This window comes from Phoxinus phoxinus (assembly GCF_949152265.1).
Source record: "Phoxinus phoxinus genome assembly, chromosome: 10".
NCBI classification, from domain to species: domain Eukaryota; kingdom Metazoa; phylum Chordata; class Actinopteri; order Cypriniformes; family Leuciscidae; genus Phoxinus; species Phoxinus phoxinus.
This window is the reverse complement of record NC_136885.1, coordinates 27,473,791-27,501,353: the sequence shown is the minus strand read 5'-3', so window position 1 is coordinate 27,501,353 and position 27,563 is coordinate 27,473,791. Positions and strand designations below refer to the sequence as shown.

Below are 27,563 nucleotides of genomic sequence, written 5' to 3'. Positions count from 1 at the left end.
AAGTAAAAATCTCTTGATTGTGATATTCCTTCTAATAATAATAATAATAATCTAACATCAATAATGTTATTAATACTTTTTATTATAGTTATATATTGCTATCATTACTTTTAAGTTAAACTTTTTTTGGCGGATTGTCATAACGATCTTTGCGTTTTGACATGCCACAAGTTCATTTAATTTTTTCCAAATTAAATGTTAAATTTAATCCCAAAGCAGCTCTGGAGATGAAGTTCATGTGGAGTGTCCTCATAATATAGTAAAATGGCACTCAGAGACACACAGAACAATCAGATTACATATTAAAATAGCAGTCCTTTTTGCTGTTTAATAATTGCAGACGCTAGTTCATATCACAATATGATTCACATTTCACGGTATAAAGTAAATACCATTTTTATGCCTGTATTCCCATTCCCTTTTTTTCTCGCTCTATAATTTCATGTCTCCTCTGCTGTTTTTGATCGTAAAACAGTACAAAACGGCGTTCATTAACACATTTCTGTGTTTGTTTGAGGGTTTTTTTCCTCTCCTTTTGTTTGAGAGCATATTGCTGTAGGCTGTTCAATCCTCGCCATGTCCGACTTTACAGGCCATTAAAGAAGCTCCTTCCCCCCGCGAGTATGCTAATAGAGGAGTTGCTACTTAATCAGGAGTCGGCAGGAGCCAATCAGGCACAATTAGGTTTAATTCCCCTTCCCATTGGGAGATCTGTTGCCATGCCACCAGCGATGGATTGACAGGTCATCAAGCTTTGGACATGCTGTGATGAGCTTTTATATTAAAGATGCTTTAGAATGAGGCGAATGAGAGAGGGATTTGACAGACTGAATCCAATGAAACATTCTCATGAGTGAGCGAAACACTTTCATCAGGATCTGCTCTCATTTAGTTGGTCAAACAAGATGTCTCACTCACTCGTTCAGTGAAGAGGTGTGTTCGTTTAGTAGGTCTAACCATTAATATGTGCCTTCAAAGCCTGCACTTGAATGCTACTGGTTCTATAGTCAGTCTTTAAAGGCATCAAAGCAGAAAAAGACACAAAGCGAACAAAAATAAATATGAGTATGATTCGTTCACCTAATGTAAAAAAACACTATATAAATCTCCATGAAATGAAAACTCACCCTATATATTTTCTAAATGCATGTTATATATCTTATGATCCGTCTTATATAGATCTTATATCTTATCCGTGCATGTTTCATTTTTAAAAAATGTTTCAACCTCATAATGTTTTATCAAATTGTCATAAATGGAGCTTTCGGTGAAACTAAACCTACATTTTCACTTCTTTTTTTATAATCTGTTACATTCAGATGTACACCACAATATGGAGAAAATATTTGTCGCTACTTATATTTTATCACTTCTTTAAGTTGATACAACAAACATTTTGTTACTCAGTAACTCAGGCAAATCTAATTCATCTAAATGGTTAATTGTTATTGTTGATTTGAGTCATGTCAACTTTTTATTTTATTTTAAATTGAACTAAATTAAGTAAAGTTCTTGTGTGGACATAAAATATTATGTAAAACAATTCTAAGTTGTAAATAAAGCAAATATTATTGAAATACATTTGAAAAGACAATACTATTTTAGTCTTTCGACTTCAAAATTTCATGTTTAATTGTATGCGTTATTTGCCGTTTTGTGAAATTTACTAGCAATTTCTGAAAATGTTTCAAAGTAAATACAACATATTTTTTCTTCATGTAATGTTTCAATATATTACCATAAAACATTTTTTTTTCTCTTTTTTTTTAAACACAGTGTACATTCCTCTAGTACTCTCTGTTATACGTAAATGCCCCCTCGGGTCTCATCTGTTCCCATTATTGTGGCTTTGGCATATTAGTCGGAGAGGAAGAGGGGTGGGCAAGCAAAAACTCAATTACCCTGAGGGAGCTCAAAACTGTCATGCCCCTCTGCCCCTGTCCCCCTCCATCAGTCTGTGTTCTTGCCCATGGGACCTCAGCTGTAGCCCTGGAGCTGTGGCCTCTGTCTGCCGCCTGGCACCACAGACTCTCTCTCGTTCTCCCCCCTACAGCGCGTGCCAGCCTGCCACATGTTTTGGCATGAGCTGGAGCAGTGTACAGTAGCTATACAGACCAGATGGTGTGTGTGTGTGTGTGTGTGTGTGTGTGTGTGTGTGTGTGTGTGTGTGTGTGTGTGTGTGTGTGTGTGTGTGTGTGTGTGTGTGTGTGTGTGTGTGTGTGTGTGTGTGTGTGTGTGTGTGTGTGTGTGTGTTGTGACAGTGATGCAGTGTGAGTGTGACAGAGGATGGACCGCTGCCCTTTGCCCTCACACTTGCCTTTTTAACTGGATCAGTCTCTTCGTTAGCATAGGGATCGTTATCACCTTGTCATTACGACACAACCATGATTTGCTGTATATAAATTGCAGTTCAAAAGTTTAGTAAGTTTGGTACGATTTTTTTAAATGTTTTTGAAAGAAGTCTCTTATGCTCACCAATGTTGCATTTATGTGATCGTCAAAAGAGTAATTATTGTGAAATATAATTGCCATTCAAAACAACTGTTCATTATGTTCTATTATATTGTAAAATGTATCGTATCCATGTGATTTCATGTCACAGGCGCTGGTTGCAGCTAAAGGGAAGGTGGGCAGGATAGGTTCAGCAGCTACTTTAATTCGAAATAAACTCAAACGCACAAACGCAAGGAGGAAGACTGTTTCCATTTTCTGTCAGTTTGTTCATTAGTTCAAACTCTCAAACATGACTTTCTTTTCAACAATGAATTTTCAGCAGCCATTACTCCAGTCTTCAGTGTCAGGTGATCCTTCAGAAATCAGAATTGTTGTTCTTATTATTAATGTTAATAACAGATGTGCTGCTTAATATTTTTCTTTGATGATTAGAAAGTAAAAAAAACATCACTTGTTTGGAATATAATTATTTTGTACAACTATAAATGACTTTACTGTTAACTAATCAATTAAATGCACCCTTGCATACACCCTCCATCCATCCATTCATCCAATTTAAATAGAGATTTAAAATGTAGATTAAAGTGTATTCTATGCACATTTGTGTGTGTGATTTAGGTTTGTGCACACATGTGTTAAGTGCTTAGTCATGTTGGCCAACATATACGGTGAGGAGTTGGAGGCAGCCGTGCAATCTCAGCTATACAGTCCTGCAGTTATTATACAGGCCTCTAAATGAAGGGTTTGATAACGCAAAAATCAAGAATAAATATCAATGACCTCGTTTTTAATAGCATTTCTTTCCTAAATCACTATGCTTTATGCCTACTTATTTCACAGGAACTGAATTGATATATCTGTTATTTGTATGTGTTTGTGTTATAGATGAAGACGACGCATCAGCATTTGTGACTGGCATCGTACTGTACAGAAACTTGGGCAGTATTCTCTCTCTACAGAGGTGAGACTTTGTGCATTTCAAACTGGATTATCTAATTTTACATAAATTGGTCACACAGAAAGTGATATTGTTTGTTTACTCTAGGATGCATATGCTTTAGCTGAACCATGTTATTAGGGTTTTTTTCTTCTAGTTATAGCATTATTTAAGCTAAAGTAGCAACATTTTTAATACCATTGTTGTCAGATTTTATATTTATCTTGACAAACATTGTTGGAGCTTTTATTTTTTCCACAATTCAAGCAGATAGAAGCTATACTTGTATGCCTAGGCTATCACCAATTGAACTGAATTTTTCAAAAATTATTTAGCATAATTTACTGTACATCATCACCAGTTACTCACCCTTGTGTCGCTCCAAACATTCATGACTTTCTGTCTTCTACAGAAGAAGATATTTTAAAGAATGTTTTTTCTTTACTATATATGTTTTTCTTAGATTATTTAAAGAATGCGCAATTTCCATTTTTGGGCGAACTATTATTCCTTTAAAGGGACTTTACACAAAATGTCTCTTTTAAAAAAACGGAAAAAAAAAACACTTTGCCTTGTAATATGTATTATAGCCTTTCTGAATAGTTGAAAATTGTCTACATTTATTTAAATGACTTTAATATTCAGCAGAAAGGTTCTTTTTATTTTTATACTTCATTTTCAGTCTAAACTGACTGCAGTCCTCATTTCTAGAAATGTGATTTTGAAACGGATATCTTGTGACACAAACACTTTTTGTTATTTTGTATGAATGAACACATTTATGACTGTATTGTATGGATGAACACATGTATGGCTGTATTGTATGGATGAACACATTTATGACTGTATTGTATGGATGAATGTGTATATGCTGTTATTAGCTGATGGCATGCACATTTACCACATCACGGAGTGAGACAGGGCACCAGTGAAGAGTCTCGTGTGTCACATGGGAAAGTGGCAGCTTCTCTGAAGGCCATGACCTCCACTCTTCTTCCCACACTGTTTTTTTGCAGTCGTCCTCATGTTTTCTCTCATCCTTCTTTTATTTTCACAGAAATAGCACAGTGCTGAACTCCAAGATGATCTCGGTGACAATCAAACCCACTCCCAATACTCTATCAACTCCTCTCGAGATTGAGTTCTCACACCTTTACAATGTAAGTCAGCCTGCCCTTTGAACCCGTATGTTGCACCCAACGGGATAGTCTTCCAATAATATTCAAACTAGACTAGACTAGACTAGACTAGAAAACATTTTTATTTGTATTTGTTGTGTAATTCTTCACATAGAGGATTTTTTTTCCTCACTTACTATAGGATGATTTTGAAAATACTTTATTAAAAACATTCATTCTAGTTTTAAAGGTTAGATTATAATAGCTTTAGCTTATTTTATTTTATTCCAAATTTTTAAGTGTTTAGCCATTTACCGGAATTCCACTATTTTTGGAAAAGATTATTATTTTTAATTATGTATTAATTATTTTTATTTAGGTTTGTGTTTATGTGTAAATAAAAATTATTAAAATCACTGCCCTCAATACTGCTGTCATTATCATTCTGCCAAGCTTTTCTTTTTACAATTAACTTACCGGTAATTGACTTAGCAAATCCACGGCTCCAACTTTTTTGCCAAAAAAAGAAAAATGATTACCATCACATATCATTAGCATCACACACCTCATTAAAAAGTCCTCTTGAAAGCTGATAGCAATGATCAGATCTTTATCGCAGGACATGTGAAAACTGTTTTAAATGAAAAATGGTTGGAAGAAGTTTCATATTTTAAGATTTCAGGTGATCAAAAGTGCCTCTAATTGAAGAATCACCGATACATATTTGCAAGGCAAAATCACAAGGTGACATTCTTCTCTCCTCTCGCCCTTATACTCTCTCCACAGGGTACCACGAACCAAACCTGCATTTCCTGGGATGAGAATGACAGGTGAGAACCCGGTTATTGATTTAATTCTGTTTTGCTGTGTGCTGAGCTTTTCGCAAGGAGTCTCCAGTCACAGTAGGTGTGTTTCCCTCTAGGAGGGGTGTGTTGATAAAGGGTTAGAGACAACGTGCTGTTAAAGAATGTTAAAACGTTGATGGAACGTTGGTGACAGGGGATTCTGAACGCTGCGGATAACTGATCTTGAGATGACCCGGCTTTGACTCCACTTTGACACCGGATGATTGTCGCACGCAACGCTCCTCCTGTACTATAAACATCAGCAGCAATTATGGAAATCACACTTCCATTTTGAGCAGTGAAGAGAGACACAAAGCAAGCTACAGTGAAAAGCAGTTAGAAAGAGGAGAGCGAGTGAAAGAGACAAGAAGGGTCTGGCTGTAGACATGCACTCTGTCTGTGACGTCACATGCGCTCTCTGTAAAAGAACGGAAATAAGTCGCAAAGATAATGTTGTTATGATGTTAACAAAAGGTATTTTTATGGATGTAGACATTTAATTTGTCTATTTATGTTGTCTTATTTATATATGATACAGCTAGTGTTGTTTATATGTCACAAAAAAAGTGTTAGACAGCCAGTGTCATAGGGACGGGGTCAGGGATATTCATACGAATTTGGCAACTCGTAAAATATGTACGAATTAGCAAAAATCATACAAATTCGTATGAGTGAGGTCGTCTGAATTCGTACCAATTAGCCACCTCGTAAAAGATCGGGTTGTCATATCATACTGCCATATAAAAACTATTTTAGAATAATTTAAGACCAACTTGTGTTTTTATGTTATTGACTAGGAAACACTTTACATAACTGTTCAATTTGTTAGTGCATTACTGTAGGTATTATGAACCAACACGAAACAACAACATCTATTAATATAGGATGGTGTTCAGTTCATTTATAGATATAGCCTACTATTGTCCATATTAGTTAGCATACAGTACAATTCAAAAGTTTGGCGTCAGTAAGATTTATATGAAATAAATGAATACTTTTATTTATCAAGGATTAAATTGATCAAAGGTAACAGTAAAGATATGTATAATGCTACAAATGCATTGATAATAATAAAAGCACCAAATCAGCATATTAGAATGATTTCTGACGGATCATGTGACACTGTCAATACTGGAGTAATGATGCTGAAAATTCAGCTTTGACATCACAGGAATAAATTATTTTTAGAAATATTTTATTATACATTTTAATTTTAATTTTAAATTGTAATCATATTTCAGAATATTACTGTTTTTGTGTATTTTTGATCAAATAAATGCAGCCTTGGTGAGAAAAATAAATTTTAACACGAAAAAAAAAAAAAACAGACCCCAAACTTTTACACTGTAGTGTACGGATATTTACAACTGTACATGTTAAAAGTGTATTATATGTAGGACTTAACCTTAACCTATAGATTAATAAATGCTGTAAATTATTGTATTGGTCATTATTAATTATTTATACGTGTAATATAATGATAACACTTTACAATACGGTTTAATTTGTTAACATGTAGAAATTAACATTAACCTACATTAATAAATGCTGTAAATTATTGTATTATTCATTCATATTATTTGTACTTTAACAAATTGAACCTTATTATAAAGTGTTATCATTATTTTTATTATAAAGTATGTATTTCCTGACTGTGTTTAAGAAATAGCATTTAGACCGATGTAGAATTAATCAAATGTTTTCATTATATGATCTTAGAAATAAAAAAAACAATCCTCCTATAAGCTGCATTCAGATCTCAGGAAGTTGTATTCACTATAAAATATAAAGGCTTATATCATTAGGTAAATGGATTGGCACCTGACATTCAAATGTAAATCCATCCTGTCATCTCAATAATCATCTCAGTCATCTGCATGAGTGAATGCTTAGCCTGTTATCACCAACATGATTGGTTCGTCTTCAGCAGTGTCGAGAAACATAACAGGTCAATCATGACAGCGTCGCTCTAAGTGCTTCAGCTGCAGAATTTACATCTGAATTATTATTGTCACATTCAAAATGCACAGTGCGGAGTAGCAATAGAAGAATCAGTATGTATTACCATGAGAATAAGTTCAGTTTCATTTGCAAACATGAACAGAAAATAATTTCTTCTTTCTCTGAAGCAAGATAAGAGACAGACAGACAGACAGGCACCAGAATTATTTTGTACTTTAACAAAGAACCGTGGGCCTCCTGGTCATGCTTGTACTTTCACCCCCTACACATCCATCTGCTTGTGCTTCTCTTTTGTCTTTTAAAACTGCGAAAGACTAGTCTGTGCCCATAGCACTCAATGCAGTGTAGGTGGAACATTTGCATTTAGATAGATACATATAGATATGTTACAGATATAAAAAGTTTTTTTTTTCTGCCGTTGCCTCAAGGGGAAAAAAGACAGAGAACAATAGAATAAAAAAATAATAATCTGAAGAAAGTGTGAGGGCAAAACTGGTGCTGCTTTTAGTTATCAGGGTTATCATTGCTGTGCCATTGCTAGGGTGCTTCATGTGGTTTTAGTGTGTTGCTGTGTAGGTCAGGGTGTTCTTTGAGGTAAGTGCATTTTTTTTTTTTACAATATTTTTTTTTATTTTGCAAGGGTACATTAAATTGATAAAAATGATTTTACATTGTTACAAAAAAAAAATCATGTTCAAATGTTCTTTTGTACTTTGTTCATCAAAGAATCGTAAAGGATTTTTTTCTTCATCATGGTTTACGCAAAAATATTAAGCAGCACAACCATTTTCAACATTGTTGAAAAATATATGTTTCTTGAGCTCCAAATCAGAATATTATAATGATTTCTGAAAGGGGTTGCACACTAGTCGACTTTGCTCTGCGCATGACGCTGTAAACAAGCTGTGTGAAGCTCCTAGATTACTTCTAATTTTCCACAGCTCATATTTGGGTATTTTATGTCTACTGTAATTACTTAGGAAATATATTTGTGCAGTTTCTTCAGCAGAACAATCCAAAAACACCTTAAACAACAGCATAACCCACTAAAGAGATGTACAGTGTTGTCTGAATGAATGGCACCCCTGGTAAATATGATCAAAAATGGCTGTAAAAAAATCTGCATTGTTTATCCTTTTGATCTTTCACTAAAAAGATTTGCATTTTCAATGCATTTTTTGCAAAAATGTACAAAAAACATTTTCAAAAATAAAATAAACAAAAAAAAAACCCTCTGTCTATCCCTCACAGCCTCGCTTTCATTCCCATTAAAAATCAAAGATGGCGCTGCTATGAATAAGGTCTATAGATGGCGCAACAGGATATTAAATCTTTTGCTCCATTTCCAACAGTTAAACTGACAAATAAATGTATTCTCCGAGAGCGATCCACAAGTTATGTTTGATTATACCATCTGGATGCTCAAAATGTATCAGGTGAATGCACGTTTTAAACAGCTTATTGTAAACGTACAGTAAGTTAATTAAACGCAGTTCTAAACTAATGGTCTGCTGCTGTATTGTAAAATACACACAGACAGTAGCTCGCACATTCACGTGCATCATTCAGATATGTAAATATGCGCTAATGTAACAACAAGACATGGTGATGTCGCTTTTGTGGAAAAAAATGAATAAAGAATAGCAGTAACAGCAGCAATCGTTCTCCCCTCCGCCATGTTTACAGTTTATAGCACGCTTAACTCAGAAACTTAGGTAATAAAAAATGATCCCCGAGCTTTCCAGTGGAAAAGCTTCTAGCTCCTAGAAAAAGAGTTTTTCTTTTGCTATTTGAGCAAATTGGAACACCAAAAAAATATATTTAATGTAGTCTCTCATTCACCGCTATAGACCTTATGCAAGAGAAACAAGCGCGCTTTTGTTTTTGCGATAGCTCTGTATATTTCCCTGGCATGTCGAAGATTATTTTAGCTGGTGAAGTGGATTTATTTATTGTAGAGTTAACGAAAGTTATGTGCACTGTAATGTTTGAAGCGGATGTCATGTCAGGGGACTGGGAAGATTTTGAAATGAGCGGTTCATTCATAAATCTGTAAGATCTTACCTTCATGCTGTGGAAATACAAACCAGAAGACACAAGAAGAGCAGCGTTGGAAGGGGTGGGACTACATAAGGTCTATATCATTTTACTCTACTATGACCACTACCGCTTCTGATAAACCTGGAAATGTGAAAAGGGTCCAATTCAATCGCTCTCTCACTAATGCATTCATATAAATGTAATTTGTGCTACTTTATCAGTATCTGAGACGAGCACAAATATGTGAGAAATATAATGACCAAAAGACAAAATAACTGATAAAAATAAGCCATTATGTATGAGCGCTGTGTCATATCCCATAGCTGTGCACAAGGCAACCCGCGTTCAAGTCTCAGCTCAAGGTTCAGGCTTATAATGACGTCATCACGACTAGTCGACTCAAGTCGTTCAACCCATAATTTCCAAATGATCCTCTGACACTGAAAAAAGTAATGTGTGCTGAAAATGTATCTTTTCCATCACAGGAATAAATTATATTTTACAATGTATTACAAACAGGTATTTAAAATTTTAATAATATTTCACAATTTTACTGTATTTTGATCAAATAAATGCAGCCTTGGTGAGCACAAGAGACTTCTTTCAAAAACATTAGAAAGACAGTATTTATGTTATTCTTGTACTTATAAATGGTATATGCAGTATGTAAGTCTACGGAAAAATGAGTTTTAACTTTCAGCTGACAAAAACATAAATCCAATTTCTTGCAAAAGGCGTACCAAGCACCACTTATAACAAAAGAATTAAATAAAAAAACATTAGCGCAGAGAAATGAGAAGACGAAAAGGAGAGACAAGGAGAAGGGTGACAGAGAGGAAGGAGTGAGATAAAGGGAGCGAAAGAGAGAGAGGGTGAGAGACAGGAAGAGGACAGTGAAATGTAATCTGCCCGCATTGAGCGAGGCAGAGGAGTCGGGGCTGGTGTGTGTTCGGTGCAAAATTAAAATCCATCTTGGACAGCTGCTATGATTAATGAGTTCATATTTGGGAGAGAAATTGGAATGCGAGGAGGCGTCCTTGTCACTGACTGTCTTTTACTTAACAGCTTTAAAGAGTGTGGGCTTTCTGTTGACTCGCACTTCAATCACACCATAGCAATACAAGCCAGTACTTTTTTTTTGTTCTTGCTGGTTCATACATGATCCTTCTCATTCATACATTTTTTTTAAAGTGGCCATATTATGCCCTTTTACAAATTCTTGATTTTGTTTTTGGTGTCTAATAGAATATTATCATGCTTGAATTAAAAAAATATATATTTATATTTTTCACATATCTTACATTTGCTGCAGAACCTCTCTTCCCATTCTGTCAATAACGGACTGTTAAGTCTATGAAGCCCCTCCTTTCAAAAAGTGCAATGTGCTCTGATTGGTCGGCTCGACCAGTGTGTTGTGATTGGTCCGCTGCTTCGAGTGTGTTTCAGAAATGTCTCGCCACTTACCGTGAGTTTTAACACACTAACGCAACTCAACCAGGCCTTAAAAAATCATTTATTATTTAAATGAGGAATATTGTGACATACGCTCCTGGAAAAAAGCACAAGACTACAATCAAGGTTTAATGGAGTTCAGAAACAGTGCTCGCTTATATAGAGAATACCTCACTTTGGAGTGGAATTTGTGTTTTGCAACTTTGTAGACCTTTATCATGCGACACTACAGGCAAAAACTGTGTGTTTTCATGCATCTGTCAATTTTGGCCTTTTGGGCTTTTCATAAAGTGTTTTTTCAGACGAGTGGAAAGAAAACATCCAAAATACACTTTTACCTGTATCTTTTAGAGCAGTTTATCTATTTGTGTCTGTAGATTTCAATTACAGTATATATCTTTAAAGGCTGTTTCCTCAAAATGAGTTTTTCCTCCTACATTTATCCAGAAATCTCCACTTCAGTAGCACTTACAAAACCTTTACAGTTTTATTCTTACTGTATCTATATTCTGAAGGTTTTTACAGAGGGGTTTGAACATATATAATTGTCCTGATTTAATTTATACATTTTATTCCTAAATTGTTTATGATTATTATTATTTATTTTTTTTGGCTGTTGACGCTATTTTCTGATTTGTTGAGTGATAAATCGAGATATCCAAAATCCCCTCTGTAAAAATCTTTGACTCAAAAAAAAAAAAAAAAAAAATTAAACAAGAATTTTGAACCTGACTTCATTCAATGTTAAGATTTTTTGTTCTAGAAAAGTATGCAAATTAGTGCATATTTACCGGTAATTAGATAATGCCTTTTCAGAAAACTTGTAATGCACTTTACTTTTCTTTTTTTTTTGCAACATTATCAATGTAATTAATCAACTAGTGAAGTGTTGATATATATTAGTTTTTTTTTTTTTTTTACCCTGTTCACCTGGGGTGTCTTGTCTTAAACAACAAAATCACACACTAAAGAAAGTTGAAAATGTAAAAAAAGCATTATAGGTCATCTTTAAAGCTCCAGTCCGTAACTTTTTTGGGTTCAAAATGATCCAAAATAATTTTTTGAGCAAGTACATAACCAGCCAGTGTTCAAAACTATCTGCTTGCCTTAGCTCGATTCAAAATGGTAAGCTTGTAATAATGTTTTTAATTCCAGTGGTACTGGTGGATTTCCGCGGGAAATTCGAGCATGTCTTTGCGTCATTACGTCTCATCTGTACACATAAAGAAGGAGTCTCGGCTAGTAGGCTATATTGCGTGTGAGGATGTTGGAGGTGGAGATGTATAGCCTTTTCTCACAGCACTTGATATAATTCAACTTTTGATTTGATGGTGGATCCAGAGAGGTTCAAACGACAATCACCAGTGACAAGACTCACCCGTTGTAAAATGCAAAATACTTTGCGTTCGGACTTCGGAGTGGCTACAGAAAAAAAGAGACTGCAACCGGGCCCATGCAAAAACAACGATAAATATCGGAAGAGCATTAAATGTAGTCACGCAATGCTGGTGTTGTTAACATTACAATTTGAGAACAAAGTATATGACTGCAATTGCAGATTTCAAACAGAGATGGCGACAAAGAGGAAAAGCTACGGACTGCAGCTTTTAAAGTCGGCATGAAACGGAAGTTCATCAGTCTTTTCTTCGCTATGGTGACGTATATCCGAGTGAAACAGCTTCTCAAACAAGAACAAATGTAGGGCGGGACTTGGTTTAGTCCACCGGGAATTGATTGGATCATTGTGGTTTGCTATTGATGCGATCTTATGTGAGAGACAGCTTATGTTTTCCCGCCCTCGCGCCAGTAAACACATCATCAGAGAAGAGAGGGAGAAGTTATTTTGATTAATGATTATGAGGGCACTTGAATTTTAAATTACGATAAATAATTTATAGTTAATACTGCAAAATTGTGTTGACTTTGAGGTTTTTTCGTGCATTCATATATTTTACAAAATGTATATATTGTATATTTAATTGTTTACATGATGCAAGCTTGCTTTTCTCGTGCATTTGCACTTGGCATGTTCTCCGCAAACATGCACACTACAGCTGGACTGCAAGCCCGGTGATCCAATTACACAGCCGTGCTGCGCTGTCTTTAGATTTGTGTGGTCGACACAAAGTCTTAATCGTATCACGCACAGTGTCTGTGCAGTGGGCGATAATATATTGAGTTTCAGGTTTATGTGCTAATGTTAACACTGAGCCCTCCCCTGGGGCTGCAACACACTGTGCTTCCAGCTCTGTACTGTTTGGCCCTCAACGCTCCTCTAGCCCCAGTGCATTGTGGGTATCCCAGACTGCAGAGCTCTACCGCACAGTGGGTTTGGAATGGTGCCGGTAGCCTTGAGTCTGTGTGGAAAAGCGTCTGTGTGTGTGCGTGACTGTATTGACTCCCCGTTGCAGCTGCACGAAGAGGATGCTACATGATTGATGGCTTGCTATTAGGATCAGTTGTGCATGGAGTGGGTATGTTTTGATATGACTTTCATATCACTTTCATTGATGTCAATATGAGGTCTTTGTTATAATTATTCGAGCATCAGATCAGACACAGCCGAATCATGCTGTCAAGAGGGTTCCTCGTCAAGATTATGAGATTCAAATTTGTGTAGGTGGCTAATTATTTAGTGGCTTTGGGCACCAACCACAACGTAATAAAGGTTTCGTTAGTTGTATTTATGATATTTATGCTTTTACTTTGATGCAAGTTTAATGGCAAGCATAAAACTGACACAATTTCTTGCAAAGAATAGAAAGATGTGGATTAATGTTCCTTTGGGTCCTATGAAATGTCAGCTTTTTTGACGACATTTATTTGTAGCGCATGTCTTAATCTCTCCATATATTATAATATTATGCGATATTTTAATATTATTCATAGTTTCCTGTTCCAGTCAATCTCATAGTGATTTAGAAAGAGCATTCATTCGGTTCTGCAATGCATTGAATAAATGGGTTACATATTTGATACAGTATTTATTCATCTTTGTTAATGTTAGTTCATATCAAATACAACTGTCCATTGTTAGTCCATTTAAGGACATTAACATTTGATTTTAACAGTGTATTTGTAAATGTTGAAATTAACATTAATAAAGATTTAAAAATGCTTTCAAAGTGATTTTCATTGTAGTTCATGTTAACTAATGTTAACAAATGGAACCTTATTGTAAAGTTTAACCAGTAAATTATTAGTTTGTTTTTTATTCTGTATATGAACATGTGGGAAATTGTATGCTAATTTAACATTACCAAATTATAGATAATAAAGTAAACATAAGACACTCACTGTTCTAATTGTGCTCCAGTTGAGTCAAGTCACCTTTATTTATATAGGGATTTGTTTCAAACATCATACAAATTGTTTCATACTGTGATAACAGAAAAAATATGCATTTTGGCTGTTGTTCGGCTGAAGTCAGGACAGTGTTGATTCAGTTCAGTTGTAAAGATCATCAATTCAATTAGTTGATTTCATCTATAAAACAATTCTTCAAAAAAACATGTCATCGTCCAGCTCAGTCAGTACAGACCAATAATATTGTTGAATATTAAGTGTCCCCTACTAAGCAAGCCAGAGGCGACAGTGACAAGCAACCCAAGCTTCATCAGGTGACAGAATGGAGGAACAAAAAAAACTTGGGAGAAACCATGCTCAGTCAGGGGGCTAGTTTTCCTCTGGCCAAGGTCTCAATGTCCCAGTGTAATATCCAACCTCTGCTCCATTGCACTTTTCCTCCATACTTTATAAACATACTCAGTTTTGACAGGTAAAAGAGACTGTTCTTTACTTTACTTGTAAGATCGACTTGCTGCAGGCTAAACACAGTGTGAAAAGGCTACCCCAAACTGTCCTTTGGGAACTTTCATTTCAAAGTGATTCTGTGTACTTTGGACTGGAGGAATTTGGTGTTTTGCAATACAGCAAGCTCTAGAACAAGTGCAACAACAACACCAACAACAACAACAACAGTAGGCCTATTGTTTAATTATAGTATTATAAAATGTAGGCATTTACACCGAATTCCACTGTCAGCGATAGTGTGATGCGTTGCTAGAGTTATTCACCAACAGACAACCGCTTCCCTCATCAAATATATTCATGCTCTTTGTAGCCTACAGTGCGCAGAAAAGCATTTTTTTTTATTGTTTCAGTGTCTGCGTGAAAATGCCGTTGAACTGTGATGCCGAAGTATACTTCAGCCGTCCGTGTCCCCATATGACGTAATTTTCGTCATCAGGTACACTGTGGCGTTAAACCCAATTTTTAGGCTTGTTCGACTTGAACCGCCACTGCACAGACCTATGATATCAAAGTACCACTAGAGCAATTCAAAAGCATAAGGAGCCGTCTACTTTCTATTCGCTCTCGCGGTACTTTGATGTCATTCACTTTGATGTCATGATCGGTCTTCTGTGCAGCGCCGGTTCAAGTCGAACAAGTTTCGGCTGCTTGCTTCAAACTTTTGGCTGCGTCCGAAAACTTAGGCAGCTGACTTGTTGCCTCGCTGCCCTATCAAGCAATGACTTTGCAGCCAGCGTTTGTACACGAAGGTATCTCACGAAACTGATTTCAGACAGACTTCTGAGACAGCGTAACAGTTTAATGATCTACAGAAAAAATAGAGCGAGCTTTGGTGAAAATTAAGAGAATATTTAATGACTACAATAGTAATTTGTCGCTAGAAATTACATGTACACACAAACTGACCACCAGCCACAACTTTTTTTTATTTTTGTTTCAACTGTCACAGAATCGAAAGCACAGGATTGTGGGATATCAAAGGCAGCGAAGGATACATATTTGCTGCCTTCGAAAATCGACCAGATGAAGGTATCTAATGAGACAGGAAGTGAAATTAACATTGCATTCGGACTTGCCTTGATACCTTCCGACCATGGAATGCGTCCACCGAAGGCAGCATTTATCAGACGCAGTCTTTGTGTCGGATCCGCGCGGACGGTCCGCGTAGAACAGCACATGTTCGACTGACTTGACCCTTGAAAACTTAAGCCTGTTTTATGCTTCTGCGTCGAATCGACGGCGTACCCCCGCAGACCCTTCTGCGTCGACGCGAACCCCTCTCCGCCCCCTCCGCCGTAGGTCGACGTGCACCTCCAAAAAATTGTAACTACGCGTCGAGGCGACGCAGACCACAAGGGCTGTGGTAACGCCCCCCCTAGCGTTCTACACAACACAACCCGACGCAGAACCATAAAACGGCCACGACGCCGTAGGAGTGACGGTGTAGCTACGGCGTGGAGTTGACGCAGAAGCATACAACAGGCTTAAGTCCACTAGATAGTGCGCACGCGCACGTCTTTCCTCGCTCACGGCCAAAAGAGTTTACTTTGAATTTGCGCGCTCGAGTCTCGCAAATTTGGTCCGACCACCGAATTTATATGCTGACATAAAAATAAAAAATAAACAGATCTTGTGCAGGTCGCGTCAGTGTTTAATAAATAAGCTGATAGGAAGGTTAACCCCGTATTTACTGTATCGTGTGAAATATAACCTGGCTACCCAAGATTAGCCTAGCCTAACCCTGGTTAAAATGTGTGCAGTGTGAAACCGTAACAACAACCCAGGATTATGTTTACCCCGGGTTAAGAAAGTGGCTTCTTTTTAGCATAGCCATAATTAATAATAATAAAATTAAATAGTGGTACATTTATTATTATAATAAAAAAAATGTGCGATTTAAACAATATTTGTTATTTTATTTTATTCCAGCACTTAATAATTTCTTACATTTTGTAGCTGTTTTTACATCAGCTAACCTGGCCATGCAGAAAGCAGAGGTGTGCGCTGCATCACATCGTCCATTCATCTGTCTTTTCACTGTCTTTTCTCGCGCTCCGGCTCTCATCCGGCGGGCTCTGTGTGCGCTGGATTAGGGAAAATAGCTGTTTTATCGCGCAGGGATTTGATCTCATTCCGCACTCTGTGTGTCTCCGCTCCGCAGCTCGTCGTTGCTGGGCTCCTGGTCTGCGCGAGGCTGTAGAGCCGTGCCCGTCGACTCCAGCACAACCAAATGCTTGTGTGACAGACTCTCCACCTTCGCCATTTTAGCACGCCTCAATCCCGATGTGGTAAGTCTAGCCATTTCTTTTGAATCATTTAATGCCGAAGAATGTAAAAAGGTGCGTTTGTGTGATATTTTGTGATTTTAATGTACCGCTTTTTGGTCATAGGCGTCATTGTCATTATGTATCAACAGATCCCTCTCTCTCTCACTCCCCCCCTCTCCTCCTCTCCACGACATGACAGAACCATACAGCAGATTTAATGCAAACATTTTAAGACATGTTTCCTTCTTTAATGTGTTCTGAGTATATGCTTATGACAAAATTATGTTTTGGTATGTCTGTTTAATGCCAGAACGCAGTGCATTAAACATGCTGGCATTCATATTGGATTTGCATACATTAAATGTTTGTACAGAGAAAATACATATGATTAATAATATAATGGTTCAAAATAGCTCTCTACTACACATGTTAAAGAAGACAATTTAGATTATTTGTAGTGGAATAATACATTTAGTTTAAAACACACATATATTTTTTTATCCTTATTTTGTGTTGTCTGGACATCTTTAATACATTTTACTTGGTACATTTAAATGTTCATAGTGTTTTTGTTGGCATTTAATGAGTGTAAAGACGTATATATCTTAAATGCACACCATTGGTTCATTTAGGCCTTAGAGGGTTGTCTTTGTGTAAATATGTCTACCTTTAAAATGCCATATTTCTATAAAATGATGCGATTTGGTTTGGTTTAATGCAGGGAAGGGTCGTGTCTTTGTGTGGAATTTTCATTCAGTGTGATTAGTTATTATTAGACTGGAAACTGCCTCTGAAGCAGTTTATTCACCAGTTGCCTTGGAAACAGCATGGGCAGTGGAAGTTCTTAAAGCTATAGAACACGCTATAACACTCTCTTTGTGCAGCTTGGCCCAGATATGAGCCAGAGAGCCCAGAAAAAGAGGGGAAAAAAAGAGGAAGAGGAAGCTTGACACCCTACTGGCCAAAACAATGGCCACGTCTTCTCTCATTTGCTCTGCCAAGATGTTTCAGATTGACTGCTTCAAGAACAGAAGTCACTGTTGTGACACTGTTTTGATTTGGGAACCCAAGCGAAAAAAGGATATGATAACAAAACAGAATTATGATCTCACCATTACATACAGGCCATTTTGCATAAAATTGCAATATGGTGTCCATAAAAATAAAATAAAACATTTTACTTGCTGAATGTGAAAGAGGACATATAAGGTTTAAAAATATGTAGCATGATAATTTGCTTTGGAAAAATATGGGCTTTAGAAGTCAGAATTCGCTACAATTATGCCTGAATAGCTAGTTGGCTATTGGTTTATATCTTACTGGCCTCTCAGTCTGATGTCAGCAAAAAAAGGAAAGTCGTTTCAGAGGAAAAACAAGTTACTAACAAAATTAAAAAGACAAACTAATATTTATTTGAAACAACATGTACTGATTGGTCATTGACAATAAATCCAGGAAAGTGCAATCAGAAAGTTCATTTAAATTTTTTTGCTAACCAAAGGTTGATGTTACATTCAAGCAATGTCTTTGGAATATATTGATATGGTGAACGTGATTTCACCAAGTACAACCTGTTCCTGGATCGATGCCTTTTTGTTCAACTTTCCCAACCAATCTTTTGATGCAACAAGTTTAATTCGTATATCAAGTTTAGGCATACAACCAGGGTTAGGTGCTTCTCCATCAGTGTTATTCGCCTATCATTTCCCTCTGATTTTAGGGATAAGTTATGGGTAGGGTAGGGTTAGGTTTAGGGATATGGTTAGGACAGAATTTCCAGACAGGAATGTTGTTGCAGTATCAACAAAATATATGTATTTGACCATATTGGTATATTGCCCCATCTTGAAGCCAGTTTACATTATACACATCTGTATCTGTGTTTTAGAGGGCTCCTGTGTGCATTTATGTGCTGCCATTTGCTTGCATGGATGTGTGTGTAAAGACAAGCATGATTCGCAGAGCGCCATAGCGGTATGCTAATCTCTCGCCTTATGATGGCTCCGTGTCCTGCTCTACCTGGTCAAATGGACGTGGACTAAGGGAGTGTCGCAGTTTCCGTGCCCTCATGGGAAGCATATTGTGGGGATTTCATTTGTATTGCCGTGTGCCAGCAGAAAGGAGGACCGCTCCTCCCCTTGGCTCCACTCCCTGTCTGTCTCTCTCGTTCTCTAGCCTTCTCGCTCCAGACCCCCACTGCTCTGCTGCTAATTATTCCTGCAGCTCCACTTGCCACCTCAAAATGGCCCATCCAACGGCCCCTCCGCTGGCAACTGGCGTCCTACAGCTTCAGAATGATAAAGAGCCAGAGAAACACTTCTCTTCCTCTCTTTCCCTCCCACATTCTGAGTCTGAATATACAGTCGGCTGCGGTGCTCGTGGAAAGAGACGGAAAACAATAAAGGGAGATAGTACACTGCAGCTATTTTAATCACACGCCAGTCTTTCTACAGATGTTTCCAGCTTTGAGCCAGACTCTCGTGTACATGGGTCAGATTGTCTCGCGCTTCATAAGCAGTTTGATACGAGAGGTGGTTTTGCCCAGGCTGAATATTTATGAGCTAAAGCTTGTAGAAATGCACAGTTACACTGCAGTTGTACTTGGATGAAGCTCTGAATACATCATTCTTGAATATGGGTCAGTGAAGATGGCGAGAACAAGAAACCACACGCTGTGTTGGGGTATTTCATGTTAGTACATTCTTCTGAGGTAGGCCATTGTCTTTTTGCTCATCCCTTATTTGTATGCATTTGCATACAGTTTTTAAATACCAATACATGGTTAGACCAATGACCGTATTTTAACTGCAGTATTCAAAGGAAAAGTAACTTTATAGTATTGTTTAGAATAGCTTTTTATATAACACCCATTATTTTCAAGTATATTCTGACTTAACAATTATATGTATTTATTAACATTTTTGCATTTTGGGCTTTTATCCAAAGGAACTAACGTTGCATTCAAGGTATACATTTTATCATTAATTATCAGGTTGGTTTGTTTGTTTGTTTATCCCTAATACATATGTTTTCATTGTATCATTTAGTGATTATTGCATCTCAATCTGAAACAAAACAATTATGCTTATGAATATTGGTTATGGGACACTTACATGATAACAATATCTATTGGTCATCAATGAAGCAATATTGGCCAGTCTCTATTTTAAGTGTTGGCAAATGTCCTCTTACATTAATGACACATATGACAGAAAATAATAATTACAAATGGCCTAAATTATTACAAAATGTATGCAGATGATGTAGTATGCTATCATTTCAACTTCCCAAGCCTCCTTGAAACATTTCAGAAGTGACGGGACTTGATACTCTAGAGTTTCTGTTCCCAACTTGCTACGGGTCTCCATCTGCACTGATGGACTAAATAATTCCCTTGGTTCGATAGAGGTTGCTCTGAGTACTAGCCTGTCTTCCACAGCTTAGGCTTAGTCAGGTGTTTGATTGGCTAGGGGAAGACAAACTTAGTCTCAGAGGATGCATTTCTTTCTTGATTGTCAGTGGGGACCACACTGCAGTGCAGATTAATCAGAGGGATTTAATTAACTTGGCCCTGTGCGCACATTAAACCTGGAGACAAGACAGCTTATAAACTCAACCAATTATCTTTGTGTGTAAGTGTAAGTCTGTGTGTTTTTGAGCTAAGGTGAGAAGTCCACACCCCGTGGACATCCTTAACTCCACAGTACCACATAAATGTATTTAAAATGTTGAAAGGCAGGTAGTTATAGACATGCATTTTAATGGATTAAGGCTTAAGCAAGGAATGCAGATATTCACAAACACACAGGCATGCACTACTCACACCTATGGTACAGTTAATGCTGCGCACACCACTGCAGTGGCCGCTGTTTCTCCAACACATCACCATGGCAACCAAGACAATGGTTGCGCAAGCCTGCAAATGTGTTATATTTGAAGCTTTTGGTTCACAATCTGTGTATGAGTAATTCACTACATCAAGCATTTAGCTTTTCCGGTTGTCTTTATGGCAATAGAGGCAGTCATAGGCTGCTATAATGTAGCTCTCTGCTGTGCCCTCTGGATATCTCAGTATCAGCCCTTTGCCGAGTGACCTTCATCTCACCTTGTTCCTTAGCCAGAGCCACACGGACAGCAGCCCACTCTCTTCAGCACAGAATCGCATGGAGGACGGCAGGCGGCTAGCCTGATGCACCGTTAGCATCCGTGAGCACTAACTGAGTCTATTTTCTTGTGTTGACAGAACATGGATAAGTCCCAGCTTCCATCTGTGACTCTGATCGTGGGCTGCGGGGTGTCGTCCCTCACCCTGCTTCTCCTCATCATCATCTATGTGTCTGTTTGGAGGTAAGCAAGATCTTCCACTGATAAAACACAATTAGGCTGTTCACCAGTAAAATAAACTCATAGACATTAATGGGAAGCCACATGGGGTTCAGCACCATGGACAGCGGTATATTTTTTGTATAAAGAGCTTTGTGACGCTTTGGAGTTTGAGATTCAAATCAATTATTTGACATGATGTAATCCTGAACAAGTCAGGTTGTTATTTATGATTCAGTTGTGGTTATTAGTGTTATTAGTGACTAGTGTGTTTGATTGTTCTTAATTGACTAAGGGGTCATGCAGTTTACTGTCAGTTCTCTTGAACATTAAAGAATCTTGAAAGAAATGTATCACGGTTTCCACAAAAATATTAAGCAGCACAACATTTGTTATCAATATCTCAATGTTTTCAAGATTGATACTAAAAAAACGTTTCTTAAACAGCAAATTAGCACATTAGAAAGATTTCTGAAGGATCACGTGACAAGACTGGAGTAATGTCTGCTGAAAATTCAGCTTTGCCATCAAAAGGGATACATTTATTTTCAATTGTAATAATATTTCCTAATATTGCTGCTTTACTGTATTTTTGATCAAATAAATGCAGCCATGGTGAGAAGAGACTTCTTTCAAAAATATATTTTAAAAAAAACTTCCAAAAAAACATCCAAAATACTGATGTTTCACATTTACAAAACCTCATTTTTGTCATACAGATTCTATTTTGAAATAAAAGTTTGAACAAAGTCTAAATTAATTTCACAGTGTCTTAGTCTTTGTTATGTGCTCTGTTAGCTTTAATGACAGCTGCAAGAACTCCAAAAGTTTGCCTGCAACCTAATGATCATGTTATCGAGCCTGATTTGAGAGTAACCCAAAGAGCATCTTGTGCTTCAGCTGTCTGTACAGAGGCCTTCACAGTGTGACATCTTGGTCATCACCACTAGCAATCATACAGCAGTTCAGGTTCCATTGATGTCGCCATCTATTGAAAGCGGTGTGAGTGAATGATTGTGAGCAATATATGTCATTCAGATCTATTGGCTCAGTGTTTCTGTGTGTTTTTCTTCAGGTATATCCGCTCAGAACGCTCTGTCATCCTCATCAACTTTTGTCTGTCCATCATCTCATCCAATGCACTCATACTTATTGGACAAACCCAGACACGGAACAAGGTAAGGCCAAACAAACACGCATAAATTGATAAAATCCTTGTTCTGCTTCAAAATATGCTTCATAATCTTCCTATTTTCTCCTTTTACATAACCTTATCTTTGATGGATGGACTCTTTCTGTCTCTATTTTCTTGCTCTCAGGTTGTTTGTACTCTTGTGGCTGCATTTCTGCACTTCTTCTTCTTGTCCTCTTTCTGTTGGGTTCTCACGGAGGCATGGCAGTCTTATATGGCCGTGACTGGCCGTCTTAGAAACCGCATCATACGCAAGCGTTTCCTCTGCCTTGGTTGGGGTGAGGCTTGTCTCTTTGACTTCCTATTATGGGCCTACATGTATTTATAACTGGTTAAGGGGAGACACCCCATGTGAATAGAGAAAAAAAAATACTAATAAATATCAGCATGAAACTTCCCCAGTTGATTACTGACATGAAGACAAATACATTTTGTATAACAAGTTTTTTGAATATTTATGTTTAAATATGCAAATGAGGTATTATCTCATTAAATATACCGTACACTAATTTGCATATATTTCCAGAAGATAAATCTGAACATTGGATAAAGCCAGATTCAAAATTCTTGTTTCATTTTGTTGACATGACACCCATGGTACGGCAGCACAGCTCCTTGATTATTACGCAGGAATGAGAGTATAGTTCCCACTTCCCAGTCATATTGGTCTAGAAATTTGCAACTTTTCATTTTCTGTCAGTCTTAGTACACTATGTAAATACAGAAGAGTCAAGTTTTAAATAGGAAAAATATTCAAACTCTTTGGTCATTTTTTTGAGAGAGATGCTAACGGTCTAATCGGATTCAATGATCTATGCTAAGCTATGCTTATGAGCCTATTTCCAAAAAAAGTGGAGTGTTCCTTTAAATGCTCCATTGTACTTTCACGATTGGTTGCTGATGAAAAAGTAAATGACCATATTTGGATCCGACAACATTGTACAGAAGAGAGACCTTTACAACGGTATATGTGATGACAGGGTGCAGACCGAGATCGCGGAGCAGCGTGTTGATTTACAACACCAACTTTTGTTGCATTTCAGAGAAATCTACAGACGCAAATATACAAAGTGTAGTAAAATAAAGACCTAAATGTGTATTTTGGACGTTTTTTCACCACAAGTCTGAAAGAAGACATGTTATTGAAGACAAATAGCCCAAAATCTCAAAATTGACCTGTAAAAAAAAAAGCGATGTTTTTGCCTGCCGTGTCTCCCCTTCAATTCACGCGTTTTTACTGATCAAATAGCTATCTGATTTGTTAAAACGGTTTCATTTACACGTGGCCACATAAATGTGTCTCCGCAAAACGAATATAAATCCGATCTTCGCTATATGCAAATTCAGCGGAAAGCAACAGATTTTAGCATCATTTTATGTTTTATCAGCTCATGTCAAGATTAAAGACTGCAATAGGAGAGAGAGTGGCATCAGTACTGGTGAGATCATTTAGTCTAACTACTTTAAATGAAAGGTGATTGTGTGTCAAGCTTCATGATGCGATGCCCAACTTTCAGTTTCATTTGCTGCAATTTGCACGTCGGCTTGCTGAAGAGATACTCAGCTACTCATCAGCAGCGGGCCATATCTGGCTAACAGGAGCTGGTATAACACTCTCACATGTTTCATTTTTAACCATTACGGGAAATAGTAAATGCAGACCTCCCACCTCTTCCAGAAGATCCGGGAGTCTTCCGCATACTGATAGCGGCATCCTTGGTGCCCGCAAATCATATACAATATCCCAGAAATCGAGCGAGCAAGACAGAAAGCATTTTTCCACCTGATATTAAGATGCGTTTTCGATGAAAACCGATCACAAGTAGTCAGCCAAGACGTGTTAGCGTTACAGTATTATCACACTTTTCAAATGCGTCTTCTGTGACCACTTGGTTCAGATTTTACTACATTGGCACAGGAATACTATGAGTGAACAAACCCATATTAGGTAGCGTACGCGAATGAATATAACAGCAAGATGCATTTACACTTGTCCAGTTTCATTTGTAATGCATCACAAACCACCTCCTGAAGTGGTTTGAGTGATCAGATTTAAATCTGTCTCATAAGTGGTTTAGAGGGCATTTACACATTGTCTCTTCACGATTGGATAGCTATCTGATCAGAGAAAATGTATGAAGTGACCAGGGGCCTCGTGTATAAAACCGTGTGCAGTGTGCGTACGCACAAAACCTAGAACCTGCACAAAATTCCCTTTATAAAGCCCAGTCAGCGGAAGATTGTGCAAACCCCGTCTCCTCTCCGAAATAACCATAACCATATGTGGAGCTTACAGCGCCCCGGTTTACTATGCATAACGTCATCTGCATACCATTTCCATGCATATTTCCATCCATGTGATACCATGTTTAACACAAAACATCAGGGAAATATAAAATAAGGACTACATATAAAGTCGCTTTACATCATTAAAAATCATTCACCCCACCTTGGTTTAGAATAAATAGATCAATATTGTAGGCTATATATATATATATATATATATATATATATATATATATATATATATATAACATTTCAGATAAAGGTTTTCTCAATCTTTTCCACTGGCCAAATAGCAGGCTATTTTTAATTGTTTTAAGAAAAAATTGTTGTTTGCAATTTTGCCTATAAGGTAAACATGTATTTTAGGATGGTTTATATATTTGTAATGGCCTTATATTTCCGCAGTGTAAATAATTGTCTGACTCGGCTCACTGACAAAACATTTTTTTAAAAATAGACTCTGATGGAGTAAGTGCTCATCATTGTTCATTTTTTGCACGAAAATATTTTCTCAGAACGTAAGTTGATATAACATTTCAGTTGGTTTTAGTAGCATTGTTTGATATACTACATGCTATAATTGATCTAAAATCTTGGATGAAATGTAACTGAATGTAACATCTTGATACATGATATATAGAAAGTACTCAACAGCTCTCCACATTTCTGTTCCTTTATTATAGGTTTACCTGCTCTTGTTGTTGCAATTTCTGTTGGATTCACCAAGGCAAAGGGATATGGCACTGTTAACTAGTAAGTATGATCATGATGAAGTTTGATTAATCATATATTTCTGATAGTCCCTATGGTCAGTCCATCCCTGCCTTGTATCCTTCAAGTAGACACTTAAAAATGTTAAAAACAACTAATGACAACCTTATGATATCACTGATTACTCTTTTCCTTTTATTTCTTCCATCTCTCTCATCTTACTCTTTCATTTCTGCTTTTGTGTTTTGTGTTAGTTGCTGGCTGTCTCTGGAAGGTGGACTGTTGTATGCATTTGTGGGACCAGCTGCTGCTGTCGTCTTGGTACAATATCTCTCTCTTGTTTGATTTATTCACAGAAATCTTCTGTCCTTCATTCCCAGCTTTAGTGACAAGCACTTAGAATGGAAGTGAATGAGAATGCCAACAATCCAGATTTTACCCTCATAACGCCACAACATACAGTAATATCCAACACACACGTGTTTTAGTGGATCTGTTTAAACAGCGTATGCTAGTGTGGTCATAGGAGCCACTGCAGATTAATTAAACCTGATCTCGGCTTACACTATATTAACATGGATTGGAGCAGTATCTCTTTTATTGGACAACAGATTTTATTTTGTCAGACACTGTTTTTGAAAATTTTGAAATGTCATTCTAGTGCAGTTTTTCTGTGTAGAACCAAAGCATCTCTGTTGATAAAAAGCAGTTTTTCAACCATGTTTCAGAGGATTCTGTAAAATTTTTTAAATTGTATATTAATATTCCACTTGAAAAATTAAGGTGTAAATTTAGTAGAATATTAGCATTTGCTGTGGTGTGAAATATCGTTATCCAAAATCATAAAATTGGAAAATGACTGCTAAAATATATTAGTATTATCAGAAGTAGCTTGAACAACAACTATTATTGATATGTTTATTGACTTCATTAGGTTTGTCTGAACACGATAGCGGTAAGCAAACTAGTAAATGAGATACAGTGGAAAAGTCATAAATTAAAGGCAAATGTGCAGTACCGTTAAAGTCCCCCTATAGTTAGGAATTGGATCCCTTAAAACTAATATTTGATCATCAAAATTAAATATTAGAAGAAGAAAAATTCCTTGAAAAAAATCTCAATGCCTTAAAATGGCTTGAATGTTGCTTCTTTTATATGTGGTTCTATGAATATGCAAATTAGCCCCGCCTCCACTCACTCACACCAGCTCATAGATCCACTCGTTGACGTGATTGGTTACAAGGTAGTTTGTGATGTCAGAAACACCAGCGATTTCTTGAGACTGTCTTTGGTTCACTGCAGTTTTAAAGAGAAAATGCGACCATGGTGTTTAATGGTGTTGTGCATGGTTTGTCTTAAAGCATATTAAAAACACCACATAGACATATAAACAACATTAAAAGCTTGATTTTCAACACAGGGGGACTTTAAAACATTACTTACTCTAAAATCGAAGATTTTCTTATTAAAATACAATAAAATACAACAAAACCACAAAGTAAATGAGGCTTTTCAGAATCCAGATAAAACCAGTAGCACACAGGAGAAGTCACTAGTATCGTGCATCTGTTGTGAGGCTGTATTTGTGATGTGTTCACCTTTTTCCTCTCTCTTTACCAGGTTAACATGGTAATCGGGATTCTGGTTTTTAACAAACTGGTGTCCAAAGATGGCATAACTGATATGAAACTCAAGGAGAGGGCCGGGTATGCCTCACAGTATTCATTCATCTCATTGGCTGACCTCTAACCAGCTCTGGGAAAGACATTCATTGGCCAGACCTTTCATAACATCTCTCCCTCTTCCAACAGGACACAAATTAGCATGAATGAATTAAATAGAAAAATTGGTTTGCACTGCAGACCAAAAAAAGCACATTTATTACCAAATGTATCATCAAATCAAATTATTTGGACTTTTTTTCCTCTAAAATAATATCACCTTTAAAATTAAATAGATTTACATACTTTTATGATTGGTTTCTGTAATACATATTGATTTGAGTTGTTCTTAGCCAATTTCCAAATAGTTGTTTTCTTCTTGTTTTACACATCAATTAGCGAACAAACTTTAAATGTTTATGTTTGAAAAAAAAGTATTTTTTGTCCTTCAGAGGGGAAGAGATTGATAAGGACTGGTTATTGGTCTTGTCAAAAGCAAGAT

At 36.9% G+C, this 27,563-nt stretch overlaps 1 protein-coding gene across 1 annotated transcript in view; it reads left to right on the top strand.

Moving 5' to 3' along the window:
• Positions 1-27,563, top strand: part of adgrb1a (adhesion G protein-coupled receptor B1a) — an 89,422-nt gene that overhangs the window by 46,956 nt on the left and 14,903 nt on the right. The window contains exons 15-24 of the mRNA XM_079625064.1: positions 3,340-3,415; positions 4,449-4,551; positions 5,296-5,339; positions 16,783-16,909; positions 21,132-21,235; positions 22,287-22,389; positions 22,531-22,681; positions 25,373-25,442; positions 25,655-25,721; positions 27,021-27,106. Coding sequence (XP_079481190.1) covers positions 3,340-3,415; positions 4,449-4,551; positions 5,296-5,339; positions 16,783-16,909; positions 21,132-21,235; positions 22,287-22,389; positions 22,531-22,681; positions 25,373-25,442; positions 25,655-25,721; positions 27,021-27,106 — 931 coding nt within the window. The remainder of the gene's footprint in view (positions 1-3,339; positions 3,416-4,448; positions 4,552-5,295; positions 5,340-16,782; positions 16,910-21,131; positions 21,236-22,286; positions 22,390-22,530; positions 22,682-25,372; positions 25,443-25,654; positions 25,722-27,020; positions 27,107-27,563) is intronic.